The 22,005-nt window shown below is 39.0% G+C and overlaps 2 protein-coding genes across 2 annotated transcripts; both read left to right on the forward strand.

The window, feature by feature from the left end:
- The first annotated feature begins 424 nt into the window (after positions 1-424).
- On the forward strand, positions 425-6,420 carry LOC108429911 (trypsin-2-like). The gene is made up of 5 exons (XM_037537229.1): positions 425-561; positions 1,703-1,862; positions 2,088-2,347; positions 3,662-3,798; positions 6,199-6,420. Exons 1-5 carry the CDS (start codon positions 522-524, stop codon positions 6,346-6,348), a joined length of 747 nt encoding a protein of 248 aa, XP_037393126.1. The 5' UTR covers positions 425-521; the 3' UTR covers positions 6,349-6,420.
- Positions 6,421-12,912: 6,492 nt separating this feature from the next.
- Positions 12,913-19,772, forward strand: LOC108429926 (trypsin-like). The gene is made up of 5 exons (XM_017702004.2): positions 12,913-13,045; positions 16,230-16,392; positions 17,236-17,495; positions 17,826-17,962; positions 19,552-19,772. Exons 1-5 carry the CDS (start codon positions 13,006-13,008, stop codon positions 19,699-19,701), a joined length of 750 nt encoding a protein of 249 aa, XP_017557493.1. The 5' UTR covers positions 12,913-13,005; the 3' UTR covers positions 19,702-19,772.
- Positions 19,773-22,005: the final 2,233 nt, after the last annotated feature.

Below are 22,005 nucleotides of genomic sequence, written 5' to 3' on the forward strand. Positions count from 1 at the left end.
ACAATGTAGGTTATGAGTCTTTTGAAGGAATTGACCTCTTACTGAAGTATGACTTAAGCACCATTTTAAGTTTCCACTTAACAGGCTATGGATCTGTCTGGTTCTCATGTTAAACACTGATGTGAGTGAGTTCATGAGCTTTGAGACTATTGTTGCTTACTTGAGCTCAGACACTCATAAAGTTATTCATGTTTTCAAATATTCCTGGAATATTTTTAGTGTAAAATTTATGTGGAAATCAATATGTAATTCCGTATTCCATTCACTTGATCTTGGCATTGAGTAAGCTATATTTAGTGGCCTCTGTGTGGGTGTTGTTTTGAAGTAGCCAAGTCCTTAACAGGTCAATCAGATAACAGGAATTTTGGATGGTTGGTAAGTTTAGGGGGAAAAAAAAGTCTACCACAATTTCACTGGCTGTGCCGTGGACTCCGCCTCAGTGCAGCATTAGCATACTCGTATATATAAATGGCGCTTATTCAGTCTATTAGTCCTTTGGTTTTAATCCTCCATCAGTATTGATGAAGTCTGTTGTGGTTGTTTTGCTCCTAGCGGCTGTGGGTGAGTATCTCTTTCACTATTTAGTGGTAATTGTGATTTAGGGACATTTCATTCATGCATAGAAATGAATGCAAATGGACTGGACAGGGGCCAACTAGTAACTTCTGGCCCCCAAATATGGACCTGCTATGGAGATAAGAAGCATGCTTACCTGTTGGATTCTTTGTGAACCTTAAAGTTGATTGGAATTCCACTTATAATTTTACTGAATGAACTCACTTCATAAAATGTCAAGCTTTATGTTCATTAAAGCCCAAACACTAATCAAATGGCAATGAACGTCTATCTAGATTAGTCACCAAGCCAGTGGGGAACCCCCGGGCCCTTCTAGGCCTTCAGAGAAGGCCTGATTATGATTATACTATGAAAAAAGTCTGTAATTTCTGGTTTATTTTTATTTAAAAGAATCGTCAGGCATATTGTATCTACAATTTTAATTAGAAAAAAGATTGAATTCTTAAAATGCTCAACAAAACAAAATGTCCAGTCAGGATTGTTTTTCTCCGTGATACTGTGATACTAAGTAGATACGGTTAAATGTGCTCTCCAAATAGTTAGGACTTCAGGAGCTGAACTGAAGGCCTGACACATCTTTAGTAACACTAGCATAATTATGAAATCACAGAGAAATCAACCAATTTGATTTCCAATACTTGAGAGCAAAGGTCACTATGTGCCTTCTGAAAGTCCAAGATATGTCACTGGCCAAGTGCCAGTTGGAGCCTAACCAACAGGTTGCAGTCAGATGTTAGAGATGGAACAGCAGTAGCTCTATGCACTTTACTGAAAATGTTTGTTGTAATAAAATATGTTATTCATATAAAACATGTTTTTTACAAACCTCAAATGTCCATATTCAATCTTTAATGGAAATAAAAAATCATGTGAATCTCAGCTTGGCCAAACATACTAGCAAAATCCAATAGAGGCGCCAGCAGAAATTAGCATTATCACAGTGATGTTTTATTCCTTGTTTTTGACCAAATTTGAACATTTATGGCCCAAACTGAGGGGTGTAATTGTCACAGTTTGCCTTTGCCCTTCACCATAATCCTAAAATGTTGTTGATAATCTTGTGGTCCATACTGGTGGTGTTTTATTTGGTTGTGGTCATTTAAATGAGCTTCCATTTGTGAAATAGCATGCAGCAGAGCTGACAATAAGATCGTCGGAGGGTACGAGTGTCCGCCTCACTCCCAGCCCTGGCAGGTGTTTCTAAGCAAAGATGATGGAGAACGGTGGTGCGGTGCATCCTTAATCAGCGACAGGTGGGCAGTGTCTGCTGCTCACTGTTACCTGCCGTGAGTATCTCGCATGACGTCCCGTATTTCTCAACTGAAGATGAGCTATAATACAAACACATGAAAGGATTAAATCTTGTAGATACTGAATGCTAATGTGTAAAGCAGATTAAATTGTAACAGTGCTTAACCATGTCTATAATAGGCTTCCTTAAAGTATTTATGTTTCCAAACAAGTATGATCCAAAAAAAATACAGCATTTTTTCTGTTTTTTTTATTTAAAGGGCCTCTCGTCTTGCTCTCCACCTGGGAGAGCACCATTTGTTCGAAGATGAAGGCACAGAGCAGAGGATCTGGGCAGAGAAAGCCATACCTCACCCTGACTACAACCAAAACACAGTGGACAATGACTTCATGCTGGTCAAGCTGAGTGAGCCTGCCGTTTTCAATGAGTATGTGCAGCCAATACCCCTGGCAACCACATGTGCAAAGGAAGGGGAGCAGTGCCTGGTATCTGGATGGGGTAATCAGATCAACACTGGAGGTGAGGCGAGCAGCACTTTAACGCTGCTTTTAAGTGTACTTTAAGTTGTTGAAGCTACACTATGTACGTTTTGGGGATTTGGAGACCTCTCTGGTCAACATGTGTAATTGCATGCAACGTGCAAAAGAACATTTTATAACGATTGTGCATCATATTTTAACGCGTTTTTTTTTCTCATGACCTAGTACTGCATGTTTATAAATAATACATATTAATAATAGATCATTGAAACTGGCTGATTCTCTTTATTTTGGCCAATCTGAGTTGCAAATTTATGAGATAAATAATATGAAGTGCATTTGCTCTGTTTTGAATACACTGATACCAAGTGTCGTATCATAATCATGGATCACTCATTGTGCTAAATAGCTAGTTGATAGCCAATAGCCAAAAAAGTTTGGACTATTAAAGAGCAAAAAGGTCAGCAAAGAAGTCAAAACTGATCCTGTACATCTATAAAAATGGGGGAAAGGTGTCACACATAGCTAAAACAATAAGCACTAATAGTCGACTGAATTTAGACTGCTGTTTATTTTCTACTATTAAAAGAAATGCACTGTAAAAAAAGTCAGTCTTCATGAAATTTGAAGGCAACTTTAAGGCGCTGTAAAGATGACGATTAAAGAGACACTGTTTGCTTTGTTCTCCAGCACCACTCACTCAGAAGCTCAAACGGAGCCAGCAATCTGTTCAGTGTTGCCAGATTGGGTAGAATCACTTCTTTAGTGCTGTAATGCCACTTGCTATGAAATGTTTTACTAATTAGTGATGTTTTTATTACGTTGTAGTATTTCAATTTGCATTTAAGTTTAAACAAAAATCTACATACTGAATATAATGTATGCAATAGTGCAAAAATGATGTTTGTAACAACAGTAATAATAATATATGCAACAATAAAAATACAAAATAAACTTTTTGATTATTAAAGTGAAGCATGTCGTCAGCTTTACTAATTTTTATACACTGTTTGAATATTCGGGATAACATTCAATAGAATATTTGAAAATAAACATTGACAACAGTAACACAGCAGTCATACAGTGCCAGAAACCACATAAGCAAGTCCATCTAAAATGACAGCGTGAAGCACTTTAAGGTGAGTGCAGTTTGCATGATGCTAATTTGTGGGGTATAAGCTAATGTTGTTAGCAGCATTAGCCTCAGCCTCAGCGTCGCGTTACAGAAGTAAAGAAACTGCAGACACCAAATCACTTTTTGCAGACGGCCTCCTTTTGGGTTAAAGACAAAAGTTTGATATTTTAGCCAAACTATTAATCAGCCTATCATAATATCTTGTCTATTGTTTTCCAGTGGACTATGCAACCGTACTCCAGTGTCTGGACCTACCTGTGATCGCACGCTCAGACTGTGAGGCTTCTTATACAGGTCAAATCACAGAGAACATGTTCTGTGCTGGTTTCATGGAGGGAGGCAAAGACTCCTGCCAGGTAAAAAAAAGGAATAAGAATGGGAAGCAGCTGTGGGGCATCTAACAAATGAACTATTTCAGACTGTCCTTTTGAGCTCATGTAACGATTCATTAGTCAAGTCAGCGAGGCAGCATAAAAAAACATGCACTTGACATGTTAAGTAAAACCTATTAGTCCCACAGTGGGGAAATTTCACCTCTGCATTTAACCCATCCGTGAAGTGAAACACCACATACACACTAGGGGGCAGTGAGCACACTTGCCCGGAGAAGTGGGCAGCCCTATCCACTGTACCCATGGAGCAACTTGGGGGTTAGGTGTCTTGCTCAAGGACACCTCAGTCATGTCAGCGCCGGGGATCGAACTGGCAACCTTCCGGTCACAGGGCCCGTTCCCTAACCTCCAGCCTATGTGCCGTTTGATGTTGATTTAATGACATTGAATTTGGAAACATTCAAAGTCTAGTATTGTTCTTAGAGGTAGATTAACGACCAAAAGGCATGGGAATAAGATGATTAAGTCGTGGCCATGACATAGTAAAGCGAGGGAAAAATATGGCTTACTAGTGGTGGCCAGGCATTGGGATCTCGTTCCCATGTTTTGCTGAGTCATGGCCACTTAATCATCTTATTCCCACACCTTACTAAGTCGTGGCCATGCATTATTTTTATTTATACAGGATGTCACCAGCAGGGCTCCATACACACTTTCTCAAAAAGCAATGACAATTTTTTCGGACATTGTTATTCAGACTTATTATTAGTCAAAATCTTTAAAAAATGTTCTGTATAACTTGAGGAAACTGCCTTTTATACAAAGGCATGCGACTTAAACATGTGCGTATATAGCACTGGTCATATACTAATTCATTTGCATGGAATTTCTTAGTAATAACCTGCTCTATTGGCCACCCCAGTTTGGTAATCTAGTGCCTCCTCTACACTGACAAACTGACATACAGTATTTTATTTTTAAATACAGTGCAAAACTGTATTTTTACAAGGTTACATATAGTAGTAGAAGACAGCAGTATATTACTATCAGCAACATCTTATTTCTGAATGTTATATACAGGCAAGTACATATTAGAAAATGAAAAAGTTGAAACATCTTATTTCTGAATGTTATATACAGGCAAGTACATATTAGAAAATGAAAAAGTTGAAACTGTAGTTTAAATATGGCAGTTAATTGCATCGTAAATACATTTAAATAGTTAAGTCCTAAGAGACAGTCAACTGTTTCAAAAATACAAACAGCTATTCTTCAAAAAGCTAACGGGCTAAGAGGCTCACCTAAAATCAGGGTTTAAGTTAAAGGAATTTACAAAAAAAAATCACTTAAAAATGGCAATAAAGTAAAAATGTTATAGGAATGCTATAAGCTTAACAGAGTTTAAGCTAGCTTTACTTAAGTTTAGCTGCTTTGTGCTAAAAGGACACTGCTCTTTTAACATTTAAATAAAGGACAGTGATAAATAATTAAATGGCAGTGCAGACTGTGGTCATTCACTGATTCAGAAAAGTACTTGTCATCTACACTAAACTGCCAAAAGTGTATGCGCGTTTGCCGTCACACACATATGAACTTGAGTGAGATCCCATTCTTAATGAATAGGGTTTAAAATGATGTCGGCCCACCCTTTGCAGCTATAACAGCAACTCCTGAAAAACAGCCCCATACCATTATCCCCCCTCCACCAAACTTTACACTTGGCACAATGCAGTCAGACAAGTGCCGTTCTCCTGGCAACCGCCTGACAGAGAAGCGTGATTGGTCACTCCAGAGAGCACATCTCCACTGCTCTAGAATCCAGTGGTGGTGCTTTACACAACTACTTTTTACTGTCAGCATCCACTGACTCCTCTCTGTCATTTTACATGGCCGACCACTTCCTGGCTGAGTTGCTGTCGTTCCCAATCGCTTCCACTTTGTTATAATACTACAGACAGTTGTCTGTGGAATATTTAGTAGTGAGGAAATTTCACGACTGGACTTGTTGCCCAGGTGGCGTCCGATCACAGTACCACGCTGGAACTGACTGAGCTCCTGAGAGCGACACATTCTTTCACTAATGTCTGTACAAGCAGTCTGCAGGCCTAGGGTTTTGGGTTTATACACCTGTGGCCACGGAAGTGATTGGAACATCGAATTTAATGATTTGGATGGGTGATTGAAGACTTTTGGAAATATAGTGTAGTTATACAGATAATAATAACAATATGTTTTGATGTATTATTACAATATTGCTTCAATAATATAATAATATTCCAGTAGCTACACAATAAGGTGTTTGATACAGTATAATCTGCCTGTACTTATACTGGTTTAAACACAGTACATTATTGTAGAAATTACAAACCTGACATACTGAAAAAATAATCAGCCACTTTCTTTGGCATCTCGTTCTTTTCCCAGACTGACTCAGGTGGTCCTCTTGTGTGCGATGGCAAGCTGCAGGGGGTTGTATCCTGGGGCAATGGATGTGCATTCCCTGGCAATCCTGGCGTTTATGCTGAAGTCTGTCGCTATATCGACTGGGTCAAAGACATCATGGCCAACAACTAGGAGTGAAAGTCAGTTACAGTGTTTCACATCCAGTTTGGACCTCATTCAATAAAGTTATATGGTCAAGCAAAACTTGAGTGAAGTGCATGCTTATATTGTCATTATAAAAAGGTTATGATTATTTTCGATAAGAATGTGATGATGGTAGTCTAAGGCTTAATCTGGGTCTGTGAAACTAGTCCTAAATTCCTACATTTTTAGAACCTTATTCATTTTGTATGTACAGTACTGTGCAAAGTCAGGGAGCCTTCATTTCTTTAATTTCCAGTTAAAACTGCGACTAAGTGTAAGTTTAAATGGGGTATTGTCATGCATCTGCCGAACTCTCTGACTGAGACGGACTTAATTTCCCAGACTCCTCTGGGAGATCATGTGACAGCGCAACTTCCCTCTGACGGTGGGGAATCACATGCCTTCTGATGCACCTCACAGTCTCCAGATTACTAATTGGTTTCACCTGTGTTTCATTAGCATTTGATTAGAACAGCTTAGTATATAAGCCCAGGCTTTAGTTAGCTTCAGTGTGAGGTGTTGCTTCCTATTGATCTCACTGGGTGATTATTCTGATGGCATTTTCCCAATTGATGACCTTTGCCTTGTTTCCTTGACTTTGCCTTTTGCCTGACCCTTTAGTACTTTTGCCTGGTGTTATGATCACCACTGTGATCCTTCTATGTTGTTTTGGTAACATAGCCACGCCTGTTCTTTGACCATGTTTTTGCCTTGTGATAATAAACCCAATCTTCTAAGTTTTATCCGCAAGCATCTGGATTCAGCTGACTTGTTACAGGTATCAAACAATAAGTCTTTATAAAACAATAAAGTCCAGGGTTTGGCATCATTGTCTTTGGCAATGCTAATACTAAAGGTGAATTCACCCTGTAATTTTAATTGTAGTTGAATCATTCTACAAAAAAATAAAACAGCTGGCATTTTCATTTAGCAATTTTTACCATTTTCATTTAGAGTACATTTTTGTTGATCTACAATGTGAAAGACATGGTAATCCTCCACAAAAACATTTTCTCACCTCAGGCATAAAATCCCTATTAATGTTATGTTTTTTATTATCCTTTGACGTGGGCGACATTCTTTTACCGCCTGTCAAGGAAAATGTGAATAGAAATATGAATCACCGTTTGAATAGCACTGCATGTCAATGGCCTCACTGTTTGTTTTTAAAACCATTTCAAATAAAAGATACATTTATTTGACCAGTCTACAAATAATGAACAATTAAAATTAATTTATGGAGCATTTCAGTCTTTTTTCATCATTTGTCAACAAAATGATCCTGTGATGGGGGTAACTGTTGTGATGGGGTGATTCACTGTGATGGGGGGTAACTGATGTGATGGGGTGATTCACTGTGATGGGGGGTAACTGATGTGATGGGGTGATTCACTGTGATGGGGGGTAACTAATGTGATGGGGTGATTCACTGTGGTGGGGTAATTCACTATGACGGGGTGGTTCACTGTGACGTGGTGGCAACTGATGTGATGGGGTGATTCACTGTGATGGGGTGGTAACTGATATGATAGGGTGATACACTGTGATGGGGTGGTAACTGATGTGATATAGTGATGCACTGTGATGGGGTGATAACTGATATGATAGGGTGATACACTGTGATGGGGTGGTAACTGATGTGATAGGATGATACACTGATGGGGTGGTTCACTGTGAAGGGAGGGTGGGGACTGATGTGACAGGGTGGTTAATCTCTGTATATAAGACAATATTTGATCCCACAGGAAAGACAAACATATGAACAATAAATGTGCCGTGTATTCAGTGTTTTAAAATATATGAGCTAAATATATTTAATTGTACCATTTTTTGACTATTTGAATACATCAACATGTTCACATTAACATCAATATATCAAGTATAGGCACACCCACGTTATGGCCAAAAGTATGGGGACACCTCTAATATTTTTGAATTCATGTGTTTCAGCCTCATTCGTTGCTAACAGGTATATAAAATCAAGCAGTCTTCATAGATAAACACTGATAGAGGAATGGATTGAAGAGCTCAGTGACCTATAAAGTGGCACTGTCAAAGGATGCCATCTTCCATGCTAGATCTACCCTAGTCAACTGTAAGTGCTATTATTGTGACATGGAAGCTTCTAGGAGCAAAAACAGCTCTACAGAGTGCTGAAGCACATCATGGGTATAAATCATCTATCCTCTGTTGCATCGTTCACTGCTCGTTCCAAACTGCAAATGACAACAGCACAACAACTGTACATCATGGGCCTTAATGAAATGGCAAAGCAGCTACACACAAGCCTAAGATCACTATTCGCAATGCCAAGTGTCGACAGCGCAGAGAAAGCTTTTTTGAATAAATGGGCAATAAATTCCCACAGACACTTAACAAAATCTTGTAGAAAGCTTCCCAGAAGAGTGGAGGCTGTTACACCTGCAAAGGGAGGCCCAACACAATATTAATGCACTTAGTTTCAGAATGAGATGTCCAACAAACTTATATAGGTGTGATGGTCAGGTGTCCAGATCCTTTTGACCATATAGTGCATGTGGATGGTAGATATGTAATGCTGCCAATGTTTAAGTTGGCCTTTATATGGAAATATACTTGGATGCATTTACATACATTTTACAGTAAAGACAATGTACCAACATGGCAATATGGCAAATGCATCGTCAATGCCATATTTCGTCTTATATACATGCATTATTTATATTGCATAACTTAAATATGGGTGGAAAGGTATGTTTTCTAAAAATTGCTATATTGAGAAGTCGACTTTAATATTCAGTAGATTTCAATACATTTGAAATACAATACAAACAAAGCCCCAGCAGCACTGCAGTGTCTGATCCACTCGTACCAGCGCAACACACATTTACACTCCACCACCATGTCAATGTCAGTGCTGAGAATGATCCACCACCCACATAATACCTGATCTGTGGTGGTTCTGTGGGGGTCCTGACCATTGAAGAACAGGGTGAACAAAGGCTAATAAAGTATGCAGAGAAACTTTAAATAAACAGTTTTTCTACATGAGAAACTTTAAAAACCCATAACTCAAAAACTATTTGGACTACAGCGTGGATTTTTTCCATGGTTGCAGATAAACTGAGCTTTTGTTTGGATTTCTTCATGGAAGTCCCTGACGTCACCAAACAGGGTTTAGCATGTGCTGCAGCGGACTGACACAGACTTTCCACGAACCTTCAGATCTTGCGTCAAATCTTTTTCCATTGGAATTTTTTTAGTCTAGGACTTGCCTAATCACAGTCTAGGGGCATATCATGCAAATAAGATGGTCACTGTATACTGGCTGTGTTAAGCTTAAAAGCTTTTATTAACTGTTTTTTTCTTTTTTTAAACACAGTTTCACATTTTGTGTAACTTATTTTTGCCCTTTAATAAGCTTGTGTATCTATAGTCTGGTTCTATAATCTATAGTGTCAGAAATAAAGGCACTGAACTGTCACTGGGGTAGGACCCCTTTGGTCACTGGGATGGTACCCTCAAGCGTGCATCTCAGTACCTTTAGTCAGGGAACATAACTGTACCTTAATCCACTAAAATGATATATAAGTTGTATTGACTCCACACACCCCGTCTCACCTCCGGGCTTTTATTTTATTGTTCTGTTTTAAAACATTCGGTTATGAAAAGGTGCAAATACGAACGTTAACACTAAAAAAATATTTAAGGTGCACAATTAGACCAATTGTGGTAGCTTTGATGGAACATTTACATTTTTGTACCTTGATGAATGAGAAATGTACCTGCACAGCATCTTTATTTCTAACAGTGTGTCTTTTAATGTGAAATAAAATAAAAATTGGAGGGTGAAAAGGTGGTCCCAGAAGGAAGCATTTCACTTTTCTTTGGGACTGTGGGACCAGAATATAAATGCAAGTAAAATACTTGCCTACAAAACTGTGCAAAGGTCACAGATTACACTTTATCTACTTTATTTTCCAGTAAAAATGGCCATAAACTACAAATCCTGTTTCCAAAAATATCTGTGCAAGCTGTAAATCATCATAGAATACAATGATGTGCAAATAATATCAACCTGTATAAACCCTAAACATTTCTCAGGTTCAACTTTTGACATGTTGTCTTTGTATTGTTTTCAATTAAATAAAGGGCTTAAATGATTTGCATTTCATGGCATATTAGTTTTTATTTACATTTTGCACAGCGTCCCAACTTTTTTGGAAAGGGCATTGCACCTAAAGAAGTTTCCAAAACTGGTGTTAAAAAAAAAAGATTAAAAGATACAGAGAAAATGGGACTCCTAACAACCACCTGGAAAATCAAGCTGCTTCAGGTCTGAAAACATCCGCAGGTGTTTCAGAACTGGGAAAATACAGAGCAGCAGCGAGCTGGAACTCACTACAGGAAACACTACAGCTCAGCTCAGCTCACTGGGCCACTCAGTCATTTTAAACTTTTACTCTCTAACCTCCTCTACTCTGCCTGCAACTGTTTTACCTGATTTTTTACCTTATTTTATACTATTTTTATCCATATTTATTATACATATTATTTACTATCATTCTTATTTTGATTTTTTATATTTATATATATAATTATGATTTTAATTATTTAGTCATTTTAACCAATTTTTAAGTTTACTTTTTGCTCTTATTCTCATCTTATTTTGGTTTGATTTTATGAACATTTTAGCTATGTTTTAATTATTGTTTTTTATTATATTTTTATGTATTTTTATTATTAATGTTTCTTTTTTAGACTTACCTGATTTTAATCTTTTTCTATTTGTATTTATTTATTTATTTTTATTAAATTTACTTTTATTATTTTATATGTTTTTACATATTATTAATCACTTGTTTTGTATCAACTTAGCAACACTATAAATGAGGGATACCCTCAATGTTCTCCGAGATTAAATGAAGGTTGGTTGGTTGGTTGTCTGATTGGTTGGTTGATCGGTTGATTGAACGAACAAATCAACAGTCGTTGTTATAGGTTAGTTGGTAATATCTCTGCCTTCTGCACTGTAGACTGGGGTTCAATCCCCATCTGGGTAAACACTATACCAGTAGGAGTCCTTGGGCAAGACTCCTAACACACGAAATTCACCTACCTGTGTAAAATCTAATTGTAAGTCACTCTGGATAAGACCGTCTGCCAAATGACATAAACGAAAGTTTGTTTCTGTCCATCCTTCTACTGTGAGAAGACAACTAGGCACTATTGGTCGGAAATGATGTGTAGCTGTATCAGCTGAGAAATGGAAACAAACAAAATGAAAAAAATTGCAAAACAAACAAAGAAGCTGCTGGTGTTCTCAGCCTAGACCACCAGCATAGACTGACCACCCCAGAATCCAGACCTCAACATCACTGAATGTGCTTGGCATTATTTGGATTGTGAGAAGCAGAAAATGCAACCAACTTCTAAGACTGAACTTTAGAGGTGTGAAAAATATCCTTGCAGTTTTCTTTGAAAAACTAAAAGCAAGTCTCGTAAAAAGAGTGGAAGCTGTGATAGAACATGGCAAAAAATTAACATGTATTTAATGGCTGTTCTGATTGGGAATTTAATAAATAATTCTATGGTTTTGAGTTCATTTTCATGGCTTTAAAGTGGTGGGACAACCTTCACAAAAATGGCAACAAATGGCAACTTTACAGGAGAAGGAAAAACCCTACTTTACTTTTAATGTAAGTCAATGGAACCAGACTTTTTCCGAGCCATTTTGGGTCATTTGTTTTGGTCCATTCATCGTGAAATTTAAGAACAATGTAAAGCGTAACATGTATTTTCAAATTATTTCAAAAACTGAAAAACAAGGTTTTCTTATGACAACAGCTATACACACCTATATATAAAGACCACCTATATAGGCAACCAAGATACCATATTAAAGCTTAAAATCTCTACTTTTCATTCTTTGAGTCACTTTTACATTAGAAAAATAAATATTTGAATAAATATGAAATTTTTCTTAGGCTCAAGGACTTAAATACGCAAATAGTATTCATATACTGTTCGTCACCATCCAGAAAAGCAAATATTTCCTTTGTTTTTGCATCATTTGACCGAACCAGCAGCCCATTACATTGTGTGAAAATTTCATGAATGAATGAATGGACAAATGGATGTCTGCTCTGTGATGGACTGGCAACCTGTCCAGGGTATTTCCTGCCTTCCACCCAATGACCACTGGGATTGGCTCCAGCTCCCCCCGTGACCCAGAAGGATAAGTGGCTTAGAAAATGTTTGTGTGGACCAATAGAAATGCCCCAGTTGCTTGGGCTAAAATCACTTTTTATGACTGACATTAGAGGTAAAGAACGTTTTTGTTCTCTGTTGTAAAGTCACCATTTGGAGGTACGTGTTTTTCTTTAAACAGCAACAAAACACTCATGTTCTTGATTTTAAAACAAGTAGCTATATTTTCAAGAATTTGGTGTTGATATTGAGTTAGCTATATTTAGTGGCCTCTGTGTGGCTGTTATCTTGAAGTAGTACAAGTCTTTGACAGCTCAGATAAGAGGAGTTTGGACAGTTGGTGAGTTTCAACACATTTTCCAAGGCCAACATCCAAGTGCAGTGGTGTATATATATATATATACACCTCATAGGTTCTTTCAATCTTCCTTCAGTTTTGATCCTCCATTAGTAATAATGAGGTCTGCTGTGGCTGTTTTCTTGCTAGTGGCTGTGGGTGAGTATCTCCACTATTTCAGGGCTGCTATATGCAATATAAGCGGTCTCTTATCCTCAAGGGGCCCCACAAACAAGTCATTTTTCCCCTTAATATCGTTTGAGTCTAGCAAATCTGTTATAAAGGAATCATTGATGACTTTGCGTCCAACCGACCGACAAAGCAGAACTAATCCTAACTATTTCTTTCAGAATTATTATTTTTTATGTGAACAATTTTGATTTGATTAATGCTTTTGAGCTTATTTGAGGATTGATTCATATTCTGTCTTTTCAGAATGAAATATTATATAAGCATTTTATGTATTGTTATTCCTGTATTAAAAACGATATGATTGGACAGGAGATATAAGATAAGATTTATTTTGTGTGTTCATCATTATTTTTAGACTCATCACTTTGTGACAATGTAACAGCAGCAAGCTTGAATATAATAATAACAACAATAACAATAATAATAATTAATAATGTATCCATAAATGCAGTAATCGGTAATTGTTCAAATAGAGCAAGTTAACTTATTTAAACTGGACAATTATGTGGGACTTATTATGAAAGCAAAGGAATTCCATCTGTTTTTAATGTTGTCTTCTTTCCTCAATTTGAGCCGTTTCCTTTCTATTTGTCCTTTTTTAAATTGCTGAGCTCACCAGTAGCTGATCAGATGGTTGGCAGATGTCATTGTCAGTGGTTGATTGTAGCTTTTTCCTGGCTTATGCTGTGTTCGAGTGTTGTTAAAAACTTGGAAACACCTACATGTGAAAACAAGTTCATATTTACAACGGGCAAACTGGGGATTCTAGATGATACACAAGTTTATGAGATGTGATGTTCAGTAAATGCTGAACTTGGATGAAATGAGAAAAAATTTAATTCCAGTATTCTTAAGCAGTAGAACCCGAGAGGGAGTGTGTTATCACGAAATAACATCACGGCTGTGATTTGTTCGCCGTATATCACCACAGCCGTGATGTTACAGCGATAACACACGACCTCAAGTTTTTCTATTGCTTTTATACAACAGCTAAATGAATAAAGTAAACTGTGAATGCAGCGTTTAATATGTCTTAATATTCACATTATATCAAATTATAGTTCCTTAACAAGCAGCTTGCTGCTACGTCAGAGTAACGAGCTCCGTCCACTCGCTTTACAGCCGGCAGTTCGTTCTCCAGCTCCACACAAACCAATTGACAGTTTGGGAATTTAGTGTCGTCTCATCTTCACAGTTTGATCAGATGGGCTGTGGGTCAAATGTGATTTTAAAAGTCTCAATTTTCTGTTTGTGAAAACGTTCGAACGGCTTGAGCGTCTCCTACAGCTATCAAAGTCGTTGCTTAGCAACGGTGTCTCAGTGGAGTGATACCGTTTCTCAACCAATCAGCTTGTGAGGGGGGAACTAAATGTTGTATAATATTAGTTCACACAGCAAAGAAAAGCATTACAACAGAATGTCTATTGTCCTTAATCATTTTACAGACAGCTGCTTGTATTGCCTGTTTTCCTGACACAGTCCTTAGCAGATGTGCCAACAGCTGCAGGGGACATACAGAGTATAAACACATGTGTACTAGAACATATGTGTGAAACATCTGGGGTCCGGACCTCCTAATTGACCTCCGGGACCCACTGAATGTCTCACAATTCTCGAGGGGTCCCTGAAAATAAACTTATTGTATTGTCATGCTGCCAACCACAATCGGCAAGCTTTGGTATTCCTGACTAACTGTGCACTGGTCTGCCTGAGGGTGGCGCTGTAGCAAGTTGCTCCACCCAGGTTGTCCAGAGAACTTGTAGGGTTTCTCAAACGCTAGAGGGCGCTCCGAAACAAGTCCACAATGAACGGGTCAAGATGGAGCATTTGAGCAAAATCATACAGTAGTTCATAAATACTTAAACACGTTTAATGTAAAAGAATACAATAATTTCCTGAACAAAGAACATAATAAAACATTTTAAGACTGCTGTTATATTTTTAAGAGCCTTTAAACTCGACCTATAGGAGGTCCATGACGTCAGTGAGCGCGAATAGCCAATGAGCTGCTCCGCTCGCCAATCAATCATCACATCTAGCAGTAAAGCCCGCCCCCTGCTGCCCAAAACCTCTACTTTCTAAAATTAAAGAAGAAATCTGGGCAAGTGATTAAAAACTATTTTAACTTTTCGTTTTTAGCCGTTGAGCTGCATTCGCTCCCATTCGTTGAGGACTCGCTCGCAGGCTAGTACCTAGAATACATGCTAATAGTGCTAACAGTGCTAGGACCAGCTTCTGAGCTGGCTGACAATAACTTGGTGAACTCTTAACAAAGGAAATTATCACACAAATGCCAACCATGACTTAGAACCTGTAGAGTCAGTACATTCTCTGCACATGTTCATTTTACATTTGAGGGTAAAAACAAGAGCAAAACTCTCCAGCGGTTGGCACACATGCTAATAGTGCTAGCATTATTGCTTAAGAGATGATTTGATCAATGGCTTTCTGCTTATTTCAGTATTTGTGAATATTTTGTCTTGTCAAAATGAAATACTATGTAAATCTTTTCCATCCCTGTGTTTAAAATCATAATATTGGACAGGGGCTCAATAAATATTGGACATAATACATTTTGTGTCAATTGCTATTTTTAGAATGACCACTTCTTACACTTATTCTTACATTTATTCCCAAATGTAACAGTAGCTAGCTTGTACATAATAATAACAAAATAACAAAGTTAATTTAACAATAAGTGCAATATTCAGTAATTGTTCAAGTTGACTTCATGGCTCTCTAGCAGCTAGTATACATGCTATTGGTGCTAGCATTTTTGCTTAGGAGATGAGCTGTTGTTATTAGCTCAGTTAACGTAAGACCCAAAATGTGTTTCAGCAGCTGTGTATTGGTAGCATTAGGAAGGTTTGAGGAAGGCATTCAGTGATGTACAGCAACATCTGCGGCTTATCTCAGGCAGCACTTCAGCATAAGGGTGTCAACAGTGCTCTCAGTCAGTCAGTCAGTCAGTCAATGACTCATCAAGAGACAATTACTCTCTTAGGCTGACCCACTGGGGTCCAATAATAATGCTAGAAAATCCTCATTACCTGTTGAATATTAGCCTGTTGTTTAGTGCCATTCATACAATGAGGTATTTTTGCATATTGAATTTGTTCTGCTAACACTTTTTGAACTGTTTGTGAAACAGCATTCAGCAGAGCCGATGACGATAAGATCATCGGCGGGTACGAGTGTCCAGCTCACTCCCAGCCGTGGCAGGTGTTCCTAACCTATGATGATGGGGAACGGTGGTGCGGGGCGTCCTTAATCAACGAGAGATGGGCCGTGTCCGCAGCTCACTGTTACATCCCGTGAGTGTCTCGCTTTCCTTTTTTCTCAGCTAAACATGGAACAGCAGGAAAGAAAATGATGAAAAATGCGCATGTGCGGAGGTAAGCGACTTTTATTAAGGGCAAATCCAGGGTCGTGGTCAAAACGGTCCAGGGTCAAATAGCCAATACGGACAGATTGGGGGACAGACATGACATAAACCAGAATCAAACAACAAACAAAGACCGGCCACCACAAAAGGCAAACACAGGGCTTAAATACACAGGGATTACGAGGGTCAGGTGAAAACAATCAGGGGAGGAGTCACCAAACAAGGGGCAGGACTTAAACCAAAACAAAACGCACATGGACCGGACTGGGAGGGGCCAATCGTGACAGAAGGAGCATTACTGAGTCAAGAAGAAAAAAAACAGCACCATATGGTGTCTGTGTGCTGCAAGTCACCTTGTAAAGCCTGAAATAATCATTTAAAAGTCAGAGACATCAGGTCAGAGCTTTTTGGACTATGTCTTTATGTGTTAAGATCAATTAACGTCACACAGAGACTCAAAAAAGAAAGTCTGGCACGATGTTTAGGTCTCAAAGTCGACATATTACTGATGTAAATATTTTGATACTAGTAGAAAGACACCCCAAGTTTTTACTTTTCTTTTGATTACTCTTTGAACGTGCTGGCAATCGTCATATTCATCCACTCAACTGACATTATAAAATGCTTTACCACTCGTTGTGTGCAATTCCATATTTTCACCAGAGAGGTCTCCAAATCCCCGAAGCTTACATGGTGTAGCTTTAAAGGGTTACCTACATCTCTGACAATGTCCAATTCTGATATATTAAAAAATAAAATGGTTATTTTAAAGCCCCCCTCGACTTGCTGTCCACCTGGGGGAGCACAACTTGTTCAACGAGGAGGGCACAGAGCAGAGGATCTGGGCAGAGGAGGTCATACCTCATCCGGACTACAATGACGTCACATATGACAACGACTTCATGCTGATCAAGCTGAGTGAGCCTGCCGTTTTCAATGAGTATGTGCAGCCAATACCCCTGGCAACCACATGTGCACAGGAAGGGGAGCAGTGCCTGGTATCTGGATGGGGTAATCAGATCAACACTGGAGGTGAGGCAATGCTGCGTATCACTGTATTTTGTAGTGAACTCAAACCAACCCAAATAAACTCAGATAGACCTGCTTATGTGGTTTCTGACCCTGACCTGCGTCTCATAATGTTCAATTTTAGAGGCAACAGTATGCCATACAATCAGAGCCACGTAAGTCTGTTTGAGATGAATTAGTAGCTTAACAGGGTTTCAGCCAGTTGTGCAATGATTTAGGTTTGCAAAATGCCTATTGGCAGCTGTAAGCCTCCATATGTGTTAGCTGCATTAGCCTCATCGCTAACTAATGCTAATGTACCAATCAGCTTACATGTTGTCTAATATTTTCCAGTGAACTATGCCACCGTACTGCAGTGTCTGGATGTGCCTGTAATCGCACGCTCAAAGTGTGAGGCTTCTTACCCGAACAAAATCACAAAGAACATGTTTTGTGCTGGCTTCTTGGAGGGCGGCAAAGATTCATGCCAGGTAAAATCAGTCAAAAATTGCAAGTAGCTATGTGAAGTTTGATTCAGTAGGCAGCTTATCGCTGTTGTCTGAAGAAACCTTGTATCTCCAATTATTAGGTTTTTCAGGTTTGGACATAGTTTAAAAATACCTGTTGCCCTTTACATTGTATGCAAATGTCATGATGAATGGAATAAAGACACCAAAATAAACGGCTCAAAATGACTTGGAGAAAAGTCTGGTTCCACTGACTTACATTAAACGTAAAGTACATTTTTTCCTTCTCCTATAAAGTTTCCATTTTGAAGATACATGGTTTTCTTCCAACAACATCATTATGTTGCTCCAAATCGTGTGTGTGTATGTATATACATATCAGTTATTGTGAATGGTGCCTTTGCAGATGTGCAGGTTACCCATGCCATGGGCACTAAAACAACCCCATGCCATGACAGACCCTGATTTTTGAACTTTATGCTGGTAACAATCTGGAAGTTCCTTTACGATAAACTGAAATCCTTGCCAGACCACAATACTGATTTGCAACTGTGCCATCAGTCCATTTCAGATGAGCTTGAGTCCAAATAAATCTGTGGACATTTTTGGACATTGTCATCTTTACTTGCATATGTGGATGCAGCAACCGACTGTGTTTATTGATGGCAATTTGTCAAAATTAAGATTCCCTTATTAGTCCCACAATGGGGAAATTTCACCTCTGCATTTAACCCATCTGTGAAGTGAAACACCACATACACTCTAGTGAGCGCGCACACACACACACTAGGGGGCAGTGAGCACACTTGCCCAGATCGGTGGGCAGCCCAATCCACAGCGCCCGGGGAGCAGTTGGGGGTTGGGTGTCTTGCTCAAGGACACCTCAGTCATGTGCTGTCGGCTCTGGGGGTAGAACCAGCGACCTTCCGGTCACAAGGCTGGATCCCTAACCTCCAGCCCACGACTGCCCCCAGATACTGGTGATACTAGCAGTACCCTATGTAGGATCACAGCATTCAGTTCTGGTTTTCGGCCTTGTCCTTTATGCACAGAGATTTCTTCATATTCCTTGAATCTTTTGATGATATTATGTACTGTAGGGGTGAAATCCTTAATTAAACTCGTTGCAATCACTCATTAAGGAATGTCGTTCTTCAACGGTTGGATTATTTGCTAAGGCAGTGTTTAGCAAAGTGCCGAGCATCGACCCAATCATGCTTATAAAGGACTGGGCCTTTCTTGGGTGCTTCTTTTATACCTAGGCATGATTGTATCATCTGTTTCAGATATTTTTTTACATTTTACAATGCTTGCTCCTGTCCCAACACTTGCCCGGAGCGGTACGCAGCCCTATCCACGGCGCCCGTGGAGCAATTTGGGGTTAGGTGCCATGCTCAAGGGCACATTTTAATGAATCTACCAATTACAGTTTATGGAATTAGTGCCAAGAAAAGGAAATCTCATTTCTACTACATAGAAGATGGTAGCATGCGCTTTATAGTCTCTGTATTAGTGCATCAGATGGTTATAAGTTACAGTACAGAATCGTTCTCTTCTTGATTAACTGTATTGAAAAATAATAGTATACTCTTTTTTGCTTCTTTTCCTTTCAGGGTGACTCAGGTGGTCCTGTTGTGTGCAATGGGAAGCTACAAGGGGTCGTATCCTGGGGCTACGGATGTGCGTATCCCGGCTATCCTGGCGTTTATGCTGAAGTTTGTCAATATGTCGACTGGGTCAGAGATGTCATAGCCAGCAACTAAGAGTGAAAGTCGAAATGTCTGTTGTGTTCAGCGCTTTCTCTGAAAAATAAACAGCAAATCCTGTAAACAAATGTCTTAATCATGGGATTCGTTTTTCATTTCAGTGAACTGAACAGCCATTTCAGCTCCGTAAAAACACAGAACTACACGTAGTACAAATAACATGACGGTGTGAACCAAAAGTGTACAGCACCACACATAGCAACATAGTGTATACTGTAGAATGAACACAGTTCTGTGGTTCCGCTTAACAACTAGGTGACTTATAAGCTAAACAGTCTGGTCAATATGAAGCCCAGATGATTTCCATTATTCATACTCATCGAACAATTAAGTGACCCCTTGTATTCCTGTGGATGGGGGCATGATGACAGGAGATGATTAGGCAGTTAGACAAACAAGACACTCTGAAGCCCTTAAATCGACAATGAAAGAAATGATGCAAGCATATCGCTGTTGTCGGATTAAAACCTCGTAACTCCAAAATGGTAACTTTACAGGAAAAGGGAAAAACCCGCTTTACTTTGAATGTAAGTCAATGGAACCAGAATTTTCTCAAAGTCATTTTGAGCCATTTCTTTTGGTCAATCCTTCATGAAAATTTACATACGATGTAAAGGGCGACAGGAATGTTCAAATTCTGTCAAAAACTGATAAACGATAAAATACCAGGTTTTCTTCTGACAGCAGCGATATAGAAATGTTTAATAAAAACAGTAATGAAGCAATAATTATAGAAGCACAGGTGACAGTGCTCTGAGTTAATTGACCTTTTCGGTATTTCATTCTTTCATTCTTCAGAGGTAGTAGAGGTGAGAAGTGACCCCTAATATTATTGGCTAATCTCATTGGTGCACGATGATGTAATCACTACATTCCGAAGGATGACTTGTGCTTAATTGTTCAGATCGTGTGTGAAATTAAGCAACACGCAACCATTTCAGCAATGTTTTTCTTTATTTGGCCTTTGTTCAGTCAGAGTGCTGAGAAGGCAGCTCTAGGGACAAAGGCAGCGCCTGGAAATATTGAAAATACACATTGCGCACTCAATCAACACAGCTGGCCACATCGAATCAGTTTAATTCACCATTCAGTTGACCTTTCCAGTTGGAAGTCTGCTCATAAAAATACTGCATTGCCTTTGTTGGAACAAAACCTCGTATCTCCAAAATGGTGACTTTGTGACTTTGTGACTGGAAGGTCACCGGTTCGATCCCCAGAGCCGACAGCACATGACTGAGGTGTCCTTGAGCAAGACGCCTAACCCCCAACTGCTCCCCAGGCGCCATGGATTGGGCTGCCCACTGCTCCGGGCAAGTGTGCTCACTGCCCCTTAGTGTGTGTGTGTATTCACTAGTGTGTATGTGGTGTTTCACTTCACGGATGGGTTAAATGCGGAGGTGAAATTTCCCCGTGGTGGGACTAATAAGGGTCTCTTAATCTTAATCTTACAGGAGAAGGAAAAAACCTACCTTACTTTTAATGTAAGTCTATGGAACTAGACATATTTCTAAGCACTTTTGGGCCGTTTCTTTCATTCATCATGAAACTTTGACACAATATAAAGGACAAAGGGTACTTTCAAATTATGTAAAAAACTGGAAAACAAAAAAAATGGAGATATGATTTCGTTCCGACTGCAGCGATTTGTGACCAGTCTTACCGAGAAATAAGAGTTGATGATCAGTCCTCAGTTTCATCTCACATCTAACCACCTTCAGAATATAATCAACTCAATACGTGCCAGTGGATGGAATATTTTTACCAGTTACCTGACACAGAAAGTTTTGTGGTCTGTCAAAAAAAACCCAAAAAAAACAACACAAAACAAAAAACTAATTCAACACTTCCAACCACGCTCCACATCACAAAGCAGGTTCAAAAGCAGGGTGGGAAAAAGGCAGATGGTTGCCCTGCTGACAGGAACTGACTAAACCTATTCCAGACAAATTCTGAATGAAGAAATGAAAGACAACTCTCCAGTGCTGCAGCTATAACTGAACACATATAATGGCAATACTACCAAACAACCGAGTCAGAATTGGTGGTGGTGATAGCATCAGACAGTTGAAGCATTTCAAGCCTCTAAAAGCATTAATCACAGAAGTTTATTACATGAAATATTTACAAATATGCTGTCTGATGCCTGAGACGTACAGTATGTGGTACAATAGTTTTGAGATAAGATTTTGGCCTAAAATGTGTGCTGCAGGGGTCATTTTGGATTTCCCACTCTTTCAACATTATCACCATTACATAGCACTGCTGTCGGAACGAAACCTCGTATCTACAAAATGCCAACTC

The sequence above is a fragment of the Pygocentrus nattereri genome, chromosome 3 (assembly GCF_015220715.1).
Source record: "Pygocentrus nattereri isolate fPygNat1 chromosome 3, fPygNat1.pri, whole genome shotgun sequence".
Lineage (NCBI taxonomy): Eukaryota > Metazoa > Chordata > Actinopteri > Characiformes > Serrasalmidae > Pygocentrus > Pygocentrus nattereri.